Genomic DNA, 18,446 nt, shown 5'->3' with positions numbered 1-18,446 from the left:
CAGGCACGACTCTGGAAAGGGTTCTACAAATGTTGGAGTCCTAAATCCATTTGTTAAAAAAAAAACACCGCATGAAAGGTATCCTGGTGGGCCTGACCTAATCAGGTGTGCATGCAGGAGGGGCTGGGCCTCCCTGAGGTGGGTAGGTGCTGTGGGCCTTGGTCCCATGACCGCCTGAAGGAGCTTGCCAGGCTCCTGCTGGGAGTCCTTGTCCTCCCGGCCGGGGAGTGGGGAGCGTGGCTGCTGGCCCTCGGGCCTCTCCCTGCATCCCAATCAGAAAGAAACACTGCGAGCAGACCAGCTTCAAGTGGAAACAAGTATTTTATTACAGCGTCTAGAGGTGGAAACGCAGAATGCATTGGCGATCTCTTAGAAGAGGGTCAAGCCAGGCCAGTACCCCCAACTGAAACACAGTCTACCAGAAACACAAGAGCAAAGCCCCGTCAGAGTTACAAATCAAGGTCAAGAGACGTGGGAGACAAACCAGTGTGGCTGGACCGTGGGAATGAGGGCGGGTGGGTGGGGACAGAGGGGCACGTGAGCCTTGGAGAAATCACAGTCCATAGCTGCAGGGCCCGGCCAGCTGCCCGGGAAGGCCGTGTTCACGGTTAGGTTTTCCTGAGCAGAGCCACCTACGACCCGCAGACTTCCCTGAAGTGGCCCGTGGTCAGCGGCAGCCCCGGGGCTCTGCGCCCCCGTGTGCCACCTGCCTCACACCAGGGACCGTGTCTGCACACGAGCGTCTGTGCTGGGAGACTCCGTACGGCACGTCTGCAGGAGGCCCCCCGGAGGTGACGTGCCGTGTGCCTGGACAGGGCTGCTCTGTTCTACCCCGGGGACTCCTGTGTGACCTCTGCCATCAACCCTGTATCTTTTCACGGAGCCCTGTGCGCCTGATGGGGGTGGGGAGCAAACACTGCCCTGTCCTGGGGGGCAGAGGTTGGGGTTCACAGGGGCGAGGCACAGCACCTTCATGCGCCGGGAGCACCAACCAGAGGGTGGGAGCCAGGGCGGCCAGTTACGGAAGGACGGGCCAGTTCAAGAACCCATCATGAGCACCATCTTCTGCCTCAACTATTGCTCTGGGCCACCCCCAGGACAGGCAGGAAAGCAGAGCTGTGGCAGGCCCCTGCCTGGGCGAACAAGGGAGCCCGCCGACGGCCAGACCTGCGCCGCACAGATCAGTCTGCTTCAGAAGCAGCTGCGGGCAGGAAAGGGCCCTGCAATGACCCTCTTTGGCCCGCATGCCTCAAGGCATCTGCCTGCCCCTCCGGAGAGTGGGGATCAGGAGGAAGCAGGGCCAGGCTGGCCCGGTGCGCTGACCCTCCCCAGGCAGGAGCTCAGGGCCCACCCACGATGCACAGCCCACCTCTGGGAAGAGGCAAGTTCCCGGTGTTCCTTGGTGGGTGCAAGCACCTGAGAACAGGGCTCCTACCTCACCAGCTCAGCCCTTCCTAAAGCACCCATCTTGGGGTCCAGGGCCCCCTGCCAGGACCTTGGCTGACATTCGCCCTTCCAGGGACCTGGGGACTTCTGGACACACCCTTTTGAAGACTGCGCACAGACATGACACTGGTCAGACTGCTACGCTGGAGGGGCTGGAGAATCCTGCTGGCACCTTCTGGAGGCATCCTGGCTCTGCCCTGGCGGGTGAATGCGGCGAGGGGCACTCACTACCCAGCACCTTCCCTCCCAGGCACCGTCACAGCGGCTGCAGGGCGGGTGGGGCGGCAGCGGAGCAGCTCGGAAGGGCCAGAGGGCCTTGGGCAGGGCGCAGGGCCGAGCACTCCGCCCCAGGAACCACGGGCACGCAGTCAGGGGCGGGGCGCCGGTCCTGGGCCCGTGCCACTGTGTGCACTTGAATAAATAGAAAGGTTTTCCCCTCACTTTTTTCTTCTTTAGTTTACTGTGCATTATACAATCTAAAAATATATGAGTCAAGTCTATGAAATTTATAAATTTTTATCACATCTCTATAAAATACTGTCACTCCTCAGTGTGACTCTCTTCTGTACAGACAGCCCAGGCCCCCTTGACTGCCCAGCGCCCGTGCCGGGAGCTCACCGCACGCTCCAGCGTACCGCGGTGGGAGCCCGAGCCGAGTCGAACCAGTAAATGCACTTGCTGCACTGGGCCCGCTGCCGCCGGGGGTCGGGTACCAGCCCTTCCTCAAGCACCACTCAGAACGGGGCCGCGCACAACCGGGGAGGCTCTGACCGGGCCTGCGCCTGCGCCCGCCGTCCGTTCCTATGCCAAAGGCCCGACGCCAGGCCCGAGCGGCCGCCAGTCTGCAGGAGCCGTTCACAGTGATGGGGCGGGGGCGGGCGCCCCCTCGGGGACAGGGCTTCTTCTGAGGAATGTCACGACAGAACCAGCCACCTTCTGCCTGGAGACGGCCGTGCCTTTGGTATAGGAAGAGCGGCGGGAATAAATAGGGCAGGCGCCTCGTGGCCTGGTTTGGCGTTGGTCAACCTCCAGTCAGCACCAAGAGGGCGAGCAGGCCGAGGCCCGCGTGGAGATAGCACCGGGACGGCGGCCGGCGCGGCGGCGGTCGGGCCTCCGGGACGTCGGTAGGTAGGTCCTCTCACACACAGTACTTACACTTCTCAACGGGTCGCCTTACGACTTCGGTGGAGTAAAATAAGTCAGAGTTGTTTATACTTTTTAAAAAACGATAAATACTTTATCTAAAACTATCGACAGCATGAGCCGCGGCCGGGCCCCAGCGCCTCTGTGGGTCTGCACAGCGCGGATTCACAGTAGAGCCTCGTCCCTGTCTGCGGTCCGTCCTCGCCGTCCTGGGGCCACCGGCCGGGCCAGCCTTGCATAGGTCTCGCGGTTGAGGTAGAAATCCTAGTTACCTGCGGAGACCCGCGGGAGGAAAGGCAGCACAGCGTCAGCGTCCCACGCAGGGGAGCCCGGACCTTCCCCCAGGCCAGGGAACCAAAGCCTCCTACAGACAGACGGACGGATGGTCGGACAGAACATGGCGCTGCAGGCCCCGCCTCTCCTGGTCCACCAGAGGCAGCAGGTCCCCGTCCTCCTGTCTGCCCCCACCGGGAGCCTGGGCACCAAGGCCCTCCCTGGCCACATGCCAGGCCCTGCTCGCAGTCCAGCCCACGGAGACCTCCCGTGACAGCCACGGGGCAGGGGAACACAAGGCGGCGGTCCGCCGTGGGCCAGGCCCAGGAGCCTGACGCGCACCAGCTTCCACACGCACACCTCGGAGCTCTTCAAAACCAGTCCCGGCCGCACACCTTCTCTGATGGCGTGAGACCCCCCGCGCGCACCAAAGCCGCTCTGCCTTCTGGGCTTTTCCGAGAGGACTGTGGCACAGCCTTTCCCCACATCTCAGGGAAGGCTGTCCACCGACCTGCGCCCTGACCGGGAGGCCATCGGACACCGGCGGTCCCATGCCTGTTTGCACGTAAACACGCGGCAGACGGCGGAGGACGGCCCGGCCCCAGTGCCCTATTAGCGCCGGGCTTCCTTTCCTTGAGTCCTTGGCCCCAGGGACGTCCCCAGGGACGCCAAGCAGCAGCTACCAGGGCGGCCGTACCGGGCCTCACTCTCTCACGCCTACACGCGGCCAGCGAAGGCACGGACCAAAACCCCTGGAAGGCCTCATGCCGACCGTCCACCCGCTTCCAAAGACCGGCCCTTCCTAAGCTGCCTGCACCGACTCCATGCACGGCCAAGCACAGGCCGCGCCCCCGCGAGCGGCAGGACCTGTGCATCACAACAAGGCTGTCCCTTGGCAGCCGGCCCCACGCAGCCCTGCGCCTGCTGGCTTCCGGGGCCTGCGCGGGGGCCTCAAGCTTGGGAGCCCGAGGCACGAGCACCGAGTTTGGACAACCCTCCACACGTGGTCTTTTCTTAAAGCCCTAATGGTGCATTCAGGGAGACAGGCCTGTGGGGGAGCCCTGGAGCAGACCAAGGGCAAAGCTGAGCTCTGAGCTGCCCTGGGGGGCCCCGGTCCCCCGTGGCCACAGACATGAAGCCTGAGGGCAACGATCGCAGGCTCCATCCAGCTAGACGGGCCAGGCTACGGGCCTCCTCCACCTCCTCCCAGCCACCTCTGCTGGGCAGGGCCCCAGGCGCGCTTGCCATAAAGGGTTGGGCCAGGTGGCAGAAGCCGGCCATCCCCTGGAGCCCCACAGTGGCTGCTCAGCCGCCCGGGAGGCCAGAACGCACGGCCAGCCCTGTCCAGCCGCCCAGCTTCCCTGGCCTCCCTGCGCTGTCTTTCCTTGCACTCTCAGAGCCACCCGAGGCAGAACAGCCTGGGTCCCCTGGGCCCCTCCACTCTCTGCGGAAGGAAGGACAGATAGTTCAGGGTCTCGTACGGGCCCCGTGGTTGGGCTCTAGCCTTACCTTACAGAATACGAACGGCTAGCTAAGCAAGGTCTTTATCTCGGCTTAACCCCCGCAAGGCGCGCGGCATACGGAGGCGGCATGCCAAGGGAAACCCACACGGCAGACGGCCCCGTGGAGCCGGCCTGCGGGATCACGGGCGCAGCCTGGGCCAGGGCCAGCCCGGGCAGGGGCTGGTGGTGCACCGTGAAGGAGGGGCGGGGGGCCTTGTGCGGGAGGGAGGTGAGCTGGATGGACAGAGAGGCGTTAGCAGGCTGCAGAGAGGCGGCAGAGGCGGCGGGTAAGAAAGCCTGGTTAGCCGGGAGGGACGCGAGGTTCTGCAGAAGCACGGGCTCAGAGTTAGCCGGGAGCAGCGCAGGGGCAGGAGGCAAGGCAGCGTTAGGGGGTGCGGGTGCGGGGAGGGCGGGCCGCCCCTGCGGGGGCGGGGGCGGGGCCTGAAAGGAAGAGGCGGGGGCGCCGGCCGCCTGCAGCGCGGTTACGCCCGGCGTGCCGCTGCGACACGCGGCCCCGCTGCCGAAACTGGCTCCAAACGGATGGGCGGAGGCGGAAGGCACCGCGTGGTTAAAGACACCTGCAAACAGGAGAGAAAAACTCAGCTTCAACAGGTGGGCAGTGTCCGGCCAAGCGCAGAGAGACAACAACGGGGAAGCAGGTAGCGGCCGCAGCTCCTTGGGCGTCGCGAGAGCAGGGGCAAAGCAGCAAGCAGCAGGGCGCGGGTGGCCGGGTGCGACTCCCCTGCAGGCCGGTGCTGGGCCACGCCCCCTGCGGGCACGCCCCCCGGGCTCCCAGCCCGGGACCGGCCTGCGCCCAGCAAGGAGCCGGCCGCAGAGGCCCGGGCCCCCCCTCCACGGTGCCCCCACACAGCAGCTGCTGTGGCCCCTCGCTCTGGCCCAGTGACAGCCCCCAACGCGGCCCAGAGCCCGTGGGCCATTTCCGTGGGACAGACGACCTCCACGGGGAGGAAACCAAGCCCTAGCTGTGGCGCCAGCTCTCCTGAAGGTACAAGGGACGCCGTCACCACCAGAGGGCCTGACGCAGGCCGACTCACGCGCGAGTGCGCTGCCCACGCCACAGGCACATCTGCGTCTCATGAAAAGGAGCAAGGTGGCAGGTGCAAAGTGGCCCCCAGGGGACAGGTGGGCACAGCCTCTCGCCCCTTAGGGGGCCCTGCAAGGGAACCTGTAAAGCAGTTGTCATTAGCCCCACGGTCCGGGAGGGCGACGGCGTGCGGCCCGCAGGACCCGCGATTCAGACGAGGGAGGCGCGCGTCTGCCTACCTCCAACTGCGCCGCCTGCCACCCCAGAGGAGAAGCTGCCCATGGCGTGCGAGTTGGTCAGTCTGGTCGCGGCGGACGAGACGTGCACCAGGCCGGCGGCGGCCGGCACAGAGCTGAACAGGGACTGCAGCACGGAGGAGCCCAGGTTGGCCTGCAGGGACATGGGACCCAGGGCGAACTGTGGGCCGGGGGCAAAGGTGCCCAGGAAGGGGCGGTGTGTCTGGGCAGAGGGAGCCGCGCTGACCGTCGAGGACGCCACTGTGGCAAGGCCCGGGCCGCTGAGAAGGCCCCCGGGAGGCACAGTGGCGGCAGAAATGAAGAGGTTGTGACCGTTCTTCAAGTCGGGCTCGCGGTCCCGGCCCTTGCCCGGCTTGCTGTGCGTCAGCGAGGCCTTGTCTGGAGGCCCACACGCCGGGAGGCCCGGCTCGCCCGCCTCTCTGGCCTTGGGGCCACTCAGTCCGTCCAGCTGCCTCTTGTTCACAAAGGTGCCAGGCTCTGCGGCGGCACCCTCCTTGCCCCGCGGGGTGGGAAAACTCAGGGGGCCGCTCAGGCTGGCCGTCTCCGGGACCTTGTGGGAGAGAGAAGCACCATCGCTGAAGCTGTGTAAACTGAGGTCGGCGGTCAGGCCCCCGCTGAAGGCGAAGCCGTTGGGAGGGTTGCTGCTGGGGCTCAGTCCCCCGGCCCCCGCCAGGGCACCGGGAAAGCCCTTCCTCGGGTGGGCAGCCAGCTTGGCATCGGCCAGGCCAGGCTCCTCCAGGGGCGGCCGGAAAGCGAACAGGGAGTTCTGGCTCAGGGCGGAGCTGGCCTGCAGCGGGCTGTCGGCGCACTTGGCCAGGCCAAGGTCGGAGATGGGTGAGAAGGTGGATTTCCACTTGCTGCTGTTGGCGGGCTCGCTGGCAGGCGCCGGCTTCCTCCCGGTCAGGCCACCACCTGACGAGAACCAGAGCCGGTGAGGCCCAGGGCTCAGAGCCACCCCTCCCGCCCGAGCGAAGTGCGCTATGGTCCACGCGGGCCTCTGCTGGGGGATCAGGCGGCCGAGCAGAGCGAGCGTGGGGCGGGATGGGGAGCTGGAGACCAGAGAGTCTGCGGCGGGCTGAGGGCCGTCTGCGTGCTCGCAGAGAGTGTCAGAGGCTGGCCCAGTTCGACCGGCAGGGGACGGACTGCCCCCGGCAGTATCGAGACCAGCCGTCACGGGGACACAGGTGGCATTCGACATCACCCAGAGATAATTCTAGAAGCCCAGCGTGGGAGGTCCTGAGGGTTGAGGCCACACCCTGGGGCCAGGTCACCTTGAGCCTGGGAGTCACGAGGAAGGGCACATAGCCACTCACCGCTTTCCAAGGTTTTCGGAGGAGATTTGCTTTCTAAGGAGATGGTTGCAATTTTCCTCTCAATTCTATCAAGAGAAAAATAGATGGCGGAGGTTTGAAATACATCTGCACTGCCCAGCCCACCTGCCCGCAGACCTCTCTAGAGGGGACCGTGACTGCTGGGCAGAGCCTGCGGCCCTGGTGGGGAGCGGGATCCTGACTGCAGGAGGGGACGAGGCTGAGTGCTTGGGAACCGGGGTGTCACGTCCCAGCACAGACGCCAAGAGTCCCAGTCTCTGCGTCATGCCCCTGAGGCTCACAACAGCTCCCTGCGCCATGTCAACAACGGCGTGTCACCACATGACACGGGGTGTGTGGCACATGCCAAACCGCAGAACAGTACACGCTACGTGCCCACGCTTCCATGGCAAGTCCCGAAGAACACCGTGACCTCTACAAACACAAGAAAACTGCCCCCAAAGAATTCGGAAACAGAGAGGCTGGACATTCCTAGCACAAAAGAAAAGCACTTGAGGGCGCCTGGGGTCTCAGTGGGTTAAAGCCTCTGCCTTCGCCTCAGGTCATGACCCAGAAACTTGGAATCGAGCTCCACATCGGGCTCTCTGCTCAGCGGGGAGCCTGCTTCCTCCTCTCTCTCTGCCTGCCTCTCTGCCTACTTGTGATCTGTCAATTAAATAAATAAAATCTTAAAAAAAAAAGAGAGAAAGAAAGAAAGAAAAGCACTCGAGTATTAAACTTCTAAAAACATAATTTACGTCTGCAGAAAAGGAACAAGATGAACGGGCCTAGACCAGCCGCCAGGCGCAGGCAATGAAAGCAGACGGAGAGAAACGAGACCGGACCAAGCCGCAACACTCCCGTCCTTCAGAAACCTGCGGGAACGTGAGATGACAGACCCAGAGACCCGCGGACATTCACGGAGCAGGCGTCACATGAGACCGCCCGTCCACACACGAGAGAACTCCTGCAGCCCGACCACAACGCAGGACCGGAACGACGTCTCTCCATGGACACACACACGGCTCTGAGCCACGAGCAGACCCTCCACACCCCTATCAGAGCGCAAGGACGCTCAGAGCGCCAGTGAGACCCCCAAACCCATGGGAACGGCTGTTGTGTTACGAAACAAAACAGACAGCAAAGGTGCCGGGAGAGTGTGGCAACACCGGCCCCTCCCGCCGACGGGGCGCGCGAGGACGGCTGCTGCGGAAGGTTCCTCGGAACATTAAACACGGAGTCGCTGTCGGGCCCAGAGTTCCACACTGGGAGACTGAAAGTATTTTCTTCTTTTTCAAGACTTACTCATTTATTTGAGAAAAGAGAGCGCGCAGGCGTGCGTGGTGCGTGAGCAGGGGAAGGCAGGGGAGGAGAGCGAGCCCTCCCACAGACCTCGGCCGAGCACAGAGCCAACGTGGGACCGAGACCCTGACCTGAGCCAAAATCAAGGGGGACACCTAACCGACCGAGCCAGCAGGGGCCCAGCGGAAAACGTCTTCAGACAGAGGGCGGTCTGGGGCACTTACGGGAGCCTTACCCCATTAGCTAAACACCGGACACCCCAGGCATCCACCGGCACGTAATGAATGACTACGACGTGCGCAGTCCGTCCCCACACGGGAACACGGTCCAGCCTCAGGAAGGAAGGGACCCAACCTCTGCCACACACGGAGGGACCCCGAGGACACAGGGCTCAGGGAGAGGAGCCAGACCCAGAAGGACCCGTTCCTGCAGGTCCCCACTCCCAGGAGGGCCCCAGAGGAGTTCCGTCCGCACAGAGAGGAGAGGGTGGGAGCTAGGGCTGGGGAGTCCGTGTTAAGGGACACGGGCCTTTTTCTGGGGTCATAAGAATGTTCTAGAATTGATGCTAATAATGCTTGCACAGCTCTGGGACATATCCAAACCCACTGGGCCACACTCTTTACACAAGCAAGGGGCCACGCGAGTCCAACCGAATAGCGCTGTCCCACATTCGGAGAGAACACCGTTCTCGCTCAAGCACCCCCTTGTGCAGTGCCCGCTCTCTCGAGCCCCTGCCTGCCATGGCCACTCATGTGCCTGTCTGCTCCAACCACGTGACACACGCACAAAGAACCAGGCACCGGCAACTAGGGGACACAGCAACCCCACGCCCCGGCGGCTCCAGGCCCCAGGGTGCTGGCCTGCCCTAGGTCTGACATCTCAGGCGGGAGGACCGCCCAGCCCCTTCCCGACCAGCATCTCACCATGTAAAGGTGAGCAATCTGGGCCCACCTACTCGAGTATGGTCACTCTACGGCACTGCGGACGTCAGCGGACGGGCCACGGACAGGGCCCTGGCACCCACTGACGGTAACCCAGGAAAGCGACCTCATCACGAAGGCCTTTCCTTCCAGAAGCCGCGCCCACGGACGCCCTGTGCCCACCCCATCCGGCCCCGCTCACCTGGCGCTGCCCGGCTCGTCCTCGGAGCCCTGCTCCTCGTCTGAGGTCAGTGGGGAGTAGTGGGCCCCGTTGGTCTGGCTCAAGGGCTTCTCCTTCTTGAGAACGGGTGGCTGGTCGTTGTCCTGGTAAGGGACAGGGGAGCTCTTCAGGCTCTCAGGGGACGAGATGGCCGTGATTTCCAAAGGCTGGTTAATGTTGCTGACCTGAGGGACCACCACAGACACAGCACAAGCCTGTCAATGGGCTCCCTGGGCGCCAGCACCCACAGGCTTTGCTAGGGTCCCCACTGCCCACACCTGCCCTGGACCTCAGGCTGCTGGGCAACGGCAGAGCCAGCCTGCCGCCCTCGGAGGAAGGCGGCCCATGGCCATCCTCCCGGCTGTGCTCCTGGGGCCCTGCCATCCTGGCCAGACTGGGAACGGGAGCCGCCACGTGAGACACCTGCGTGGGCCAGACGAGCTGGCCCGCCCTCCCCACCGTGTCCCTGCCCCCCAGCCGGCCCTGGACTTACCATCGAGTTGAGGTTCAGCGGGGACCCTGAAGACTGTGTGAAGAGGCCGGCGACGGACGGCAGTGCCCGACGCTTGGGCGACACGCCGGAACTCAGGCTGGGGGTCCCGGCCGCCGCCCGCTTCCTCCTGCCCCGCTTACGGCTGTCCGGCCCATGGCCTTGGCCGCTGTCCCCACGGGCGCCCGCGGGCAGAGGGCTGGGTTTGCCAGGAGGCGACTGTTTGGCACCGCCGCCAGCCGAGATGGTAAAGACGATCCTCCTCTTGACCTCGCCCTCGGGGTCGGAGATGCCTGCCTCAGAGGGAAGGTCCCCTTTGTTGGCCTCGGGCAGCGGGCCCTGGGCAGCGCTGCTGAGCCGCGGGCTGGCGCAGAGCGGATGGGCAGGAGAGGCCGCACCGGAGCTGCGGGACTGCTGGAGCAGGGGCGGGAGCTGCGGGGCGGAGCCACAGGACCCCATGCCAGCGAACAGGCTTCCTGAGCTCGAGACCTCATCCAAGGTGCCGGGCTCGGCTCCGGGAGCGAGGGGAGCCGGGCTGCCTGCCAGGGCCCCACTGACGGCCCCGGAGCCCGTGTAGAAGCCTGCCAGGAAGGACGGGCTATGTCAGGGGCGGACGCCGTTGCCTCGGGAGCGGCCGGTCACAAAGCTCCATGCCCGGGAACCCGCCCTCCGTGGGGTTCCGCCGAGCATGGGAGACAAGCACCCATGAGCTGAGCATGGCTGGGCTGGGCTGGGCCAGGCCGGGGGCTCCCGAGCAGGCACTTCTGGATGCGTGAGGACCCCTGGTGCTGGAACCCGACAACTCCAAGTGGGCCTGGGCACACCCCTCCCCCAGAGGCTCCCTAAGCCGCAAGAAGCCCTACTGAGGTCCCTGTCTCCTGCACAGACCCGGGCCTCCCCACCCCAGAGGAAGGGCTGCTGGACACGAGAGGCGGCCCTGCCCTCCCTGCATTAACACAGGTGGCGGCAAACTGGTGACCGGCCCCCGGGGCTGGTGTCACTGGCACGCCCACCACCCCTAGGGCCGAGTGGCTGGGACAGAACCCCCCCTGCCACAGAGGCGCCATGTGCCACCTGGCCCTGTGTGCAGTCTGCGGAGGCCTCTGCCAGCAACCATCAGGGGTCTCTGAAGGGGACTCAGAGCCCAGATGGAGAGCAGGCTGCTCCCCCAGGACATCACCAGCCAGGTAGGGCTCGCGACCAACCCCGGGTGACCTCCAGGAGGAAAGGGCAGCATGCCTCAGGCCAGAGGCTCCTGACGTGAGCCAAAGTCCAGCCTAGAGCCGCTCACCCCAGGGCACAGGGGCTGACCCCGTGGCCAGGAGGAGATGGGCCTGCTTGGAGCCCAGCCTGCTGGGTCTGGGGGCTCCCCTCCACCCGCCTGCCCCGGCTCCTCCTCCTTCCGGCAGCAGCAGCAGAGGCTGGGCCGGGCTGGGCCCTGGGGGCGGGGCTGGAGGCAGGACCCAGGTGCAGGAGAAGCTGTCTGACCTGTAGAAGCTGGAGCGAGGTTTTTGCTTCCAGCGCCGTGGGCATTAGCGCCCATCTGCTTTTCAAGTGTGGACGAGGACTCTCGGGTCTGTGACACAGGGCTGGGGGTGCTTCTCTGTGGAGAAAAAGTCCACACTGTCAGATGAGCCAGCGCTGGAGATGAAGGGCAGGGAGGGAGTCCCCGACATGAGCCAGAGGATGTGCAAAGGGCGCGAGGCAGGGAGAAGGGCAGGTATGTGGGAGCCGGCGCACAGAAGGGGAAGCCACCTGCTCGGGGTTTGAGCTCTGCGGGCAGCAGTCAGAAGGTTCTGACAAGGGGAGGGGCAGATATCCGTTCCAAAGGACTGTTCTGCCAACAGCGAATGTCAGGCTGGGGACGAGGGGAACAGGGACAGCGGCTGTGACCCAAACCGTGACTCCACTCCTCGTGGACGGGCTGGAGACACGCAGCCACGCAACATCCGTACACAAACGTTCACATCACCGCAACTCGGAACAGCCACGGGTGGGAACAACACGTCTGCCCGCAGGAGAGCAGATAAACACGACATGGTCTGTGCACGTGGGGGAGTGTCCCCGGCCACAAGCAGGAGTCAGGCGCCCCCACGTGCGGCCCCAGGGACGGCCTCCCGAGCCCATGACACGCAGGGTTGGAACCAGAAACAGAAGGCCACGCGGGGTGCGAGTCCATGCATGTGACACAATCTGTGGACAGGTGTCGGCTGCACCACTTGGTGAACTAACTAAAGGCCACTAGAAGGGGCACGTCAGCTGAGCGGACGGAACACCAATCACATCCGCTTCACAGAGCCCAGCCCGCGTCACGCAAGACGGAGCCCCAGGGGGGCCCACGTGTGAGACAGGACGAGGGGGCTGGGGCTTCATTCTTCCACCGAATCCGGAGTTCAATTCCATCTCCACCCAGACATACCACCCCCCACAAAAAAATCGGGAGATGAAAATGGGAAAACGTTACTGTAACCAACCCCGCATTCTGGGGCTCTGTCTCGGGGGTCGCGGTACGCCCCACACTCATCAGCAGGCCAGTCAACAGAAAGTAGGTCTCACAGGGAAAAAGCCCGCCGAGACCCCCTCTTCGCCTACACACCACACTGCGGAGCCCAAGGGCCCGGGCCAGTCACCCAGGGACAACAGCGCCCCCGGCCGGCACGCACTCACCACCTTCTCGGCGCGGCTGGGCAGCACCACGCTGGCCAGGGGGATGCTGACGGGCAGTTTGCTGGGCTGCACGGTGCTGAGCGGGATGCTGACGGGCAGGCTGGTGATGGCCTCCCCGCTGCTGGCGTAGGCGCGCTCCTTCACACCCTGCACACACACCACCAGCCCGGCCTCGCTCCTGCTGGCCAGTAGTGCCAGGCCACCAGCGCCACCCGAAGACCACAGGGACATCCCCACCCCCCACCCCAGCACAGGAGGAAAGCCCTTGTCCCGAGACACGGTTCCTCCTCCTAAAGTCCCAGGGACCCGCCCCCTTCCTTCCCCACAGACTCTCCCTCCCGCCTCTACGGACAACAGCCCCCCACGGGGGCTCGGCTGTGGCACTGCGTCCCAGGCTCATCCCAAGCCCCCCGCCTGGCCCTCGCATAGAGGGCCTCTCCTAGCAGCCAAGCTCGACACCCAGCACGCACCCTCCACGACGCGGGTCCTGCTCTCACCTTCTCGCTGCCCCTCTCCCCTGTCATCTGTAAGGCGGCGGGGGAGGACGGTCGCGGGTCCTGAGGGCTCAGCTTGATACCGTTGGCGATGCCAGGGCTCTGGTATGGAAGGCCGTTCTCCTTGGCGTGCTCAGCTCTGGAACGAGACACAGCCCTGGTTCCTCCTCTGGGGGTGCCCGCAGCCTCAGGTCTGCATCTAGAGCCAGTGGCCAGGCTCAGCGCACACCCCGGGGGCTCCTCCAGACCGCCGAGTGCCGGCTCACCAGACCCCAAGGTGGTCCCCGGCACCAGAGTGGACTCACCGTGGGTGTAGCTCGCCGGCCGCAGGCTTGCCGCCGGCTGCATGGTCCTGGCTCAGGTGCCGCCTGAGTACCAGCTTGGCCGGGGAGAGCCGGGTATAGTCGGGCAAGGCCAGGCCTGCCATCTTCTCAAGCCGTGGCCGACCACCGTGGCTGGGAGTACAGGGCACGACGTCCTGGTCCAGCGGGGAGGCCAGGTACTGGGGCGTGTTCTGCTTGGACGAGGGCCGGCTCAGCGCACCGCACACCTCATAGCCGGCCACGTGGCCGTTCATGGAGAGCTCCGGGCTGGCGCTGCTCAAGTGGGGCAGTGAGAACTTGGGGCCGTCCAGGTCGAGGTGCAGACGGCCAGGCTCAGCCTCCAGCTCCCGGCCCAGGGCGCCCTTCCCACGCAGGTGTGCGGACAGGCCGTCGTCGGGCGGCACGCACGACTTCAGCTGCAGGAGCTCCTGCCGCCGCTGGCTCTTCTCCAGCTCCACGATGCTGATCTGCCGGGTGGGGAGAGGCTCAGGCCTGCTGCTCGGCCCAGGGCCTGAGGCCCGGCCGGACGAGCCACACCCGGCCACCCAGCCAACGCAGACGGACACAGCCCCGGAGCGCCTGCGAGGACGCAGACCGGCTTTGGGGGTGATGCGGAGGCCAACTGCCCAGCACGGGGCAGGAAGCTCCGGGGCCACCGGACAGAACACCTGGTGTCCAGGGAGTTCCACGGACGTGCGCTTGGGGGACGAGAACGGGGAGCTGTGACCCTGTCTGTGCTGAAGGACCCTACGTATAAACCGGCCACGAGAAACTGTGGCTCTGGGCTTCTCTCCCCCAGCGTGGGGCACCGGGGATTTTCTCTCTGGTTTCTCTGCTTTGTGGTTCGCCCTCACAAACGTGCCATCACTCCACAGAGGGGTCAGCAGCCTAACGGCCGCTCACACACGAGAGCACAGCAGAGAGGCCTGTCTGGGCCAACGGGGGTCAGCAAACCTCCTCTGTGCCAGGCTCCCCTGAGTCACGGCCCTTCAGAAGGTGGGTGGCCCGGACCCCGGGACCTCACACCACTCACAGACCCACTTTGGGGAGCAGGTCTTTAAGAAACATCCTTAACCGGAGTCTTCTGTGCCGAATAATTCATTGCGACATCGTTTTGTAACAAAACAACACTTGGAAGACCCCGAGGGCTGGTGACCAGGAGAGCCTCCCGTGAACGGTGAAGCCACGCTGGGGAGACGCCAGCCCAAGCGGGGGCCACAGCCTTGCAAAAACGGAGCTTGCAGGTGCTGCCGACGCCCACGCCGCACACCGTGCTATGGTCCTGTGGTCATCGGAAGGCTACACGCCCAGCCAGCCAACTCTGGGAAACCGGGACCGGAGACAGACCGCCCATTTCTCCTTCCCTCCTGCCTTGCTTCCCGCCGGACCCTGATACACATGCCACCCATCTCGGCAGAGGGGCCAGCTCCCGGGATCTCCTGCGCAGACACCGGCCTCCTCATGGCGGCTGCATGTGTGACTCACTAAGGGGCACTGGCGAGATGCTGGGTTTCCGAGGAGCCTGAGACGCCTTGGAGCAAGCAGGGCCGCTCGGCTGCCAAGCCCTCTGCTCCCCTTCGAGGGCCAGAAACGGGACGTCCAGGCTGCTTCCCAATACCACGACAGACGGCCTGACCCGGGAGCAGGACAGCCCGGCGGAGGCGGCCGGCAGCACTGCCCCGGGAGTGCAGGGCCTTCCGCGGCGCTCGCCCCCACCTGCAGCTCCAGACAGTGCCTCTGCTTCTCGGAGATCTGGGTCCTCAGGGCCTGCTTCTCCTTCAGCAGGTTCTCCAGGGACAGCGTGGACCAGTCCAGCTTCAGCTCCTCACACCGAGCCTTGAGCTGTGGGGATGAGGAGGTCACGGTTGTGAGTCCCGGCCGGGCAGACCCTTGCTGCAGAGCACGCGCCGCTGTTGCGGGGGCACCTGTCCGCCCGGCAGAGGGCAGAGCCTGGGCTCTGAAAGGAGACCCAGCCGATGTCTGGGCAGGTGTCTCTGAACACCTGTGTATCCGGCAAGGGAACCTGCTAAAAGAAGGCCAGGCTGGGAGGCAGCCCAGAGTAGAAACTAGGCCTCCCCGGTCAGCACGCCCAGGGGGAGCAAGGCACGGGTGCCCACAGGATGGGACAGGAAGGCTCCGTCACAAGTGACGCTCCCGCACGCCCAGCAGGCGTGCTCTCGTCTCCAGAGCAGTGAGGTCCCAGGAGATGTGCCCCCGGCCCTAGGACTCGTCAAAGAGACCAGCATGGGGCTGCAGGAGTGCCAGGAGGATATTAAAGTCTGAGCACCTGGAGAGCTTCATCGAGTGAAAGCGTATGAGCCTTCGGAAGGGCCGTGGGCCCTGCGGGCTCTAGGGGGCTCCGAGAGCCCAAGAAAGGAGGGCACTGGGGATGCGGGCAGGCTGGCAGCGGGAGTCCTGAAGCGGCCCGTGCAGACTGGGGGTTATGGCAAACCGGTCCTGGAGAAGGATGCCTGGACCCTGTCCGCCCGGCGCCCCGCCCCCGCCGACCCCGCCGTGCCCCCACCAGCCGCAGGCTCTGCGTCCTCAGCTCCCCGTTGTCCTTCTGCAGCTGCTCCGTCTGCTCCCGCAGCTGCTGGTTGTGGGCCGAGATCTCCTTCTGCGCCTGGATCAGGTCGTTGTAGGTCAGCGCCTTCACTCCCAGCTGCGGACACACGACAGCAGAGGTGGGCTCTCCCGCCGGAGTGTGCAGCGGCAGGCTGAGGGCAGGGGACGGGGCTGGGGGCCGTCTGGGGGGCAGGAAGGGGCGGGCTGGGCTGGCGGCCGATGGCGGTCGCAGAGAGGACCTATGGTGGCCCAGAGAAGGGACAAGGACGACCCCAGGGCACGACCCCACACCAGCAGTGCTGCGACTACGTACACCCCACACACCGGGAAGGAAGCCCCTGCACCCGCATCCCGCCCCAGGGGGCCCAGCGGCGGGCACAGTCCCAGCAGCCCACCTCGTCCAGCTTCTGCTGGAAGAGCCTCTTGATCTCCTCCTTCTGGGCCTGGCAGTGGCCAAATAGCTGCTGCGCGGCGCCCAGCAACCGGGCGTTCTTCTCCTGGGGACACAGCAAGGTGACGGCAAGGCCCTGTCCCCGCCACGTGCCCTCCCACAACGGGCCAGACGTGCCCCAGCCCAGAAGGCTGATGACCCTCAGCAGAGACCCCCACGGCCTCTCTGGAGCGAGCAGGGACAGCGCGCGGGCCCTTGAAGGGACCGCCGCTTCTCCTAGGGCCAAGGCGCCTTCTGGGGCCAGCAGGTGAGGGGCACAGGGCAGGGCTCACCTTCTCCTGGTCCAGCAGCTGCTGCAGGCTGGCCTTATACTGGGCGGTCTTGGTGTAGGCCAAGAACTGCAAGTACTGAATCTTGAAGGACTCTACAAGGGTCAAGTATGCAGCTTAGCACACACACGAGCCCCCGAGTCCAGCAGGGAGGAGGAGGGCCGCCCTTCAGAAAGCCATCGTGGCAGCTGCCACCCCCAGTGGCTCACCGCCCACCATCACGCCGGGACCTTCGGTCCCCACCTGGGCGCCCCTCACAGCTCCTGCCTGTGCTGCCCCATGTCTTTTGCCCTCCGACACCACGTGGGTGCCCGTTTGCTTAGGGAAACGCAGGTTACTGATGTTGAACTGAGAAAACCGGCAGCTCCCAAAAGGTGAAAAAGGGTTTCCTTCACCCGCTTTTCAGAGATAAGCAGCTGCTTGATCTCTCCCAGCAGCGTGAGTCTGCGCCTCGGCTCAGCGACACTGGGCACCAAGCTCCCCCGACACAGCCCTCCCCACCCAACGTGGCCGACACGGGGTGGGGCTGGGTGGTTCTCTGGGGGCGTCCCACGTGCTAGGGAGATCACACCAGCCCTGAGCCCGTGTGACTCTGGTCTGGGGCCGGCAGCCCTCCCCCGACCCCCGCAGGCCCGAGGGGTCCATGGGCAGCTCACCTAGCAGCTTCTGCAGTGCGGGCGGGGTGGGAGCCAGCAGCAGCTGGTCGGGGGGGTGCCGCTGCACGCTGGGAGGTAGCTGGTAAAACGGGCTCTGAGGTGACTTGTACGCGTCTGTAGGACACAGAGAGGCCACGTGTCAGCGGCAGGCCGGTGCGCCTGGGGACTTCCACAGGTCTGCTCCCAGGAACCAGCCAGCTTGCCCACACCGAGACTGAACGGGGGACCAGACACTGCATCGCAGCGCTTTGAGAAGTGGAACCAAAGCCCCGCGGGATCCAAGAGGTCCCTGTGAGCCATGTCCCCTGTGTGCGGTCTGTCATCAGAGCCCAGGACGGGAGGCCAGGGGAGCCCAGAGCCCGGGGCTAGGATAATGGGGAGGCCCCACCGGGGTGCGCTCTCAGGGAGCCCACCCCAGGGCACATGGCCGTGAGGATGGCGTGACCCTAGCAGGGTCTGGAAAGCAGGCAGCAGCCACACGGCACACGACGCCGTCATGGAGGCCTCTGCCCCTCTCACCGCCTCAGCAGACAGGAGGGGGACCCCACTCGCCGCACCAAGGCAGAGAGAAAAGGGGGCGCCGGGACTGGCCGACAGCATGCCCCAGGGGTCCGCCCACAGCCGGCTCACCCTGCGGCGAGGGCGCTGCCGTCTGCGGCGCGGCCTGGGCGTGCAGGAGGTCCAGTGCGGTTTGGCTCTTCTTGGGCTTACGCTCGGGGTTCGCAGTGCTCATCTTCTTGGGGCGCCCGCGCTTCCGGCCGGCCATCTTCCGCCCCTTCTTGTTCAGCTTCTTTTTCCGGGCTTTGGAGGGGGACGGCTTTTTGATGGTGGTTGCCCCAGCTTTTTCTTCCTCGGCCCCCGAATCCTGGCAGATGGGGGCAGGGCCGTCAGGGGAGCACTGGCGGGCCCATCAGGCCACGTGAGCCCTCCCTCCGCGGGGCACAGGGCACACGCTCACCGTCGGGGCATCCGCAGACGCGGCAGCCTTGCTCTCGGGCCCCTTGGTGGGAGTGGTCGTGGCGCTCTTGCTTTCCCGCTGTTGCCGCCGCCGAGCTGCCTCTTGCTCCTCCTGGAAGGCAAGTGTGGCTGCGTCTGCAGCGGGGCTGGCTCGAG

The 18,446-nt window shown here is 65.3% G+C and overlaps 1 protein-coding gene across 1 annotated transcript in view; it reads right to left on the bottom strand.

Moving 5' to 3' along the window:
* Positions 1–302: 302 nt before the first annotated feature.
* DOT1L (DOT1 like histone lysine methyltransferase) overlaps positions 303–18,446 on the bottom strand; it is a gene marked incomplete at its 5' end in the record, with an annotated part of 57,653 nt that continues 39,509 nt past the window's right edge. Inside the window, 17 exons of the mRNA XM_059387615.1 lie at positions 303–2,861; positions 4,372–4,942; positions 5,649–6,578; positions 6,980–7,044; positions 9,401–9,603; positions 9,912–10,489; positions 11,397–11,511; positions 12,576–12,722; positions 13,073–13,208; positions 13,375–13,859; positions 15,109–15,234; positions 15,917–16,054; positions 16,353–16,454; positions 16,681–16,772; positions 17,334–17,447; positions 17,964–18,198; positions 18,292–18,402. Coding sequence (XP_059243598.1) covers positions 4,407–4,942; positions 5,649–6,578; positions 6,980–7,044; positions 9,401–9,603; positions 9,912–10,489; positions 11,397–11,511; positions 12,576–12,722; positions 13,073–13,208; positions 13,375–13,859; positions 15,109–15,234; positions 15,917–16,054; positions 16,353–16,454; positions 16,681–16,772; positions 17,334–17,447; positions 17,964–18,198; positions 18,292–18,402 — 4,113 coding nt within the window. The remainder of the gene's footprint in view (positions 2,862–4,371; positions 4,943–5,648; positions 6,579–6,979; positions 7,045–9,400; positions 9,604–9,911; positions 10,490–11,396; positions 11,512–12,575; positions 12,723–13,072; positions 13,209–13,374; positions 13,860–15,108; positions 15,235–15,916; positions 16,055–16,352; positions 16,455–16,680; positions 16,773–17,333; positions 17,448–17,963; positions 18,199–18,291; positions 18,403–18,446) is intronic.

The sequence above is a fragment of the Mustela nigripes genome, chromosome 2 (assembly GCF_022355385.1).
Source record: "Mustela nigripes isolate SB6536 chromosome 2, MUSNIG.SB6536, whole genome shotgun sequence".
NCBI classification, from domain to species: Eukaryota; Metazoa; Chordata; class Mammalia; order Carnivora; family Mustelidae; genus Mustela; species Mustela nigripes.
Note: the sequence above shows the minus strand (reverse complement) of the source record. Positions and strands in the feature narration are given on the sequence as shown.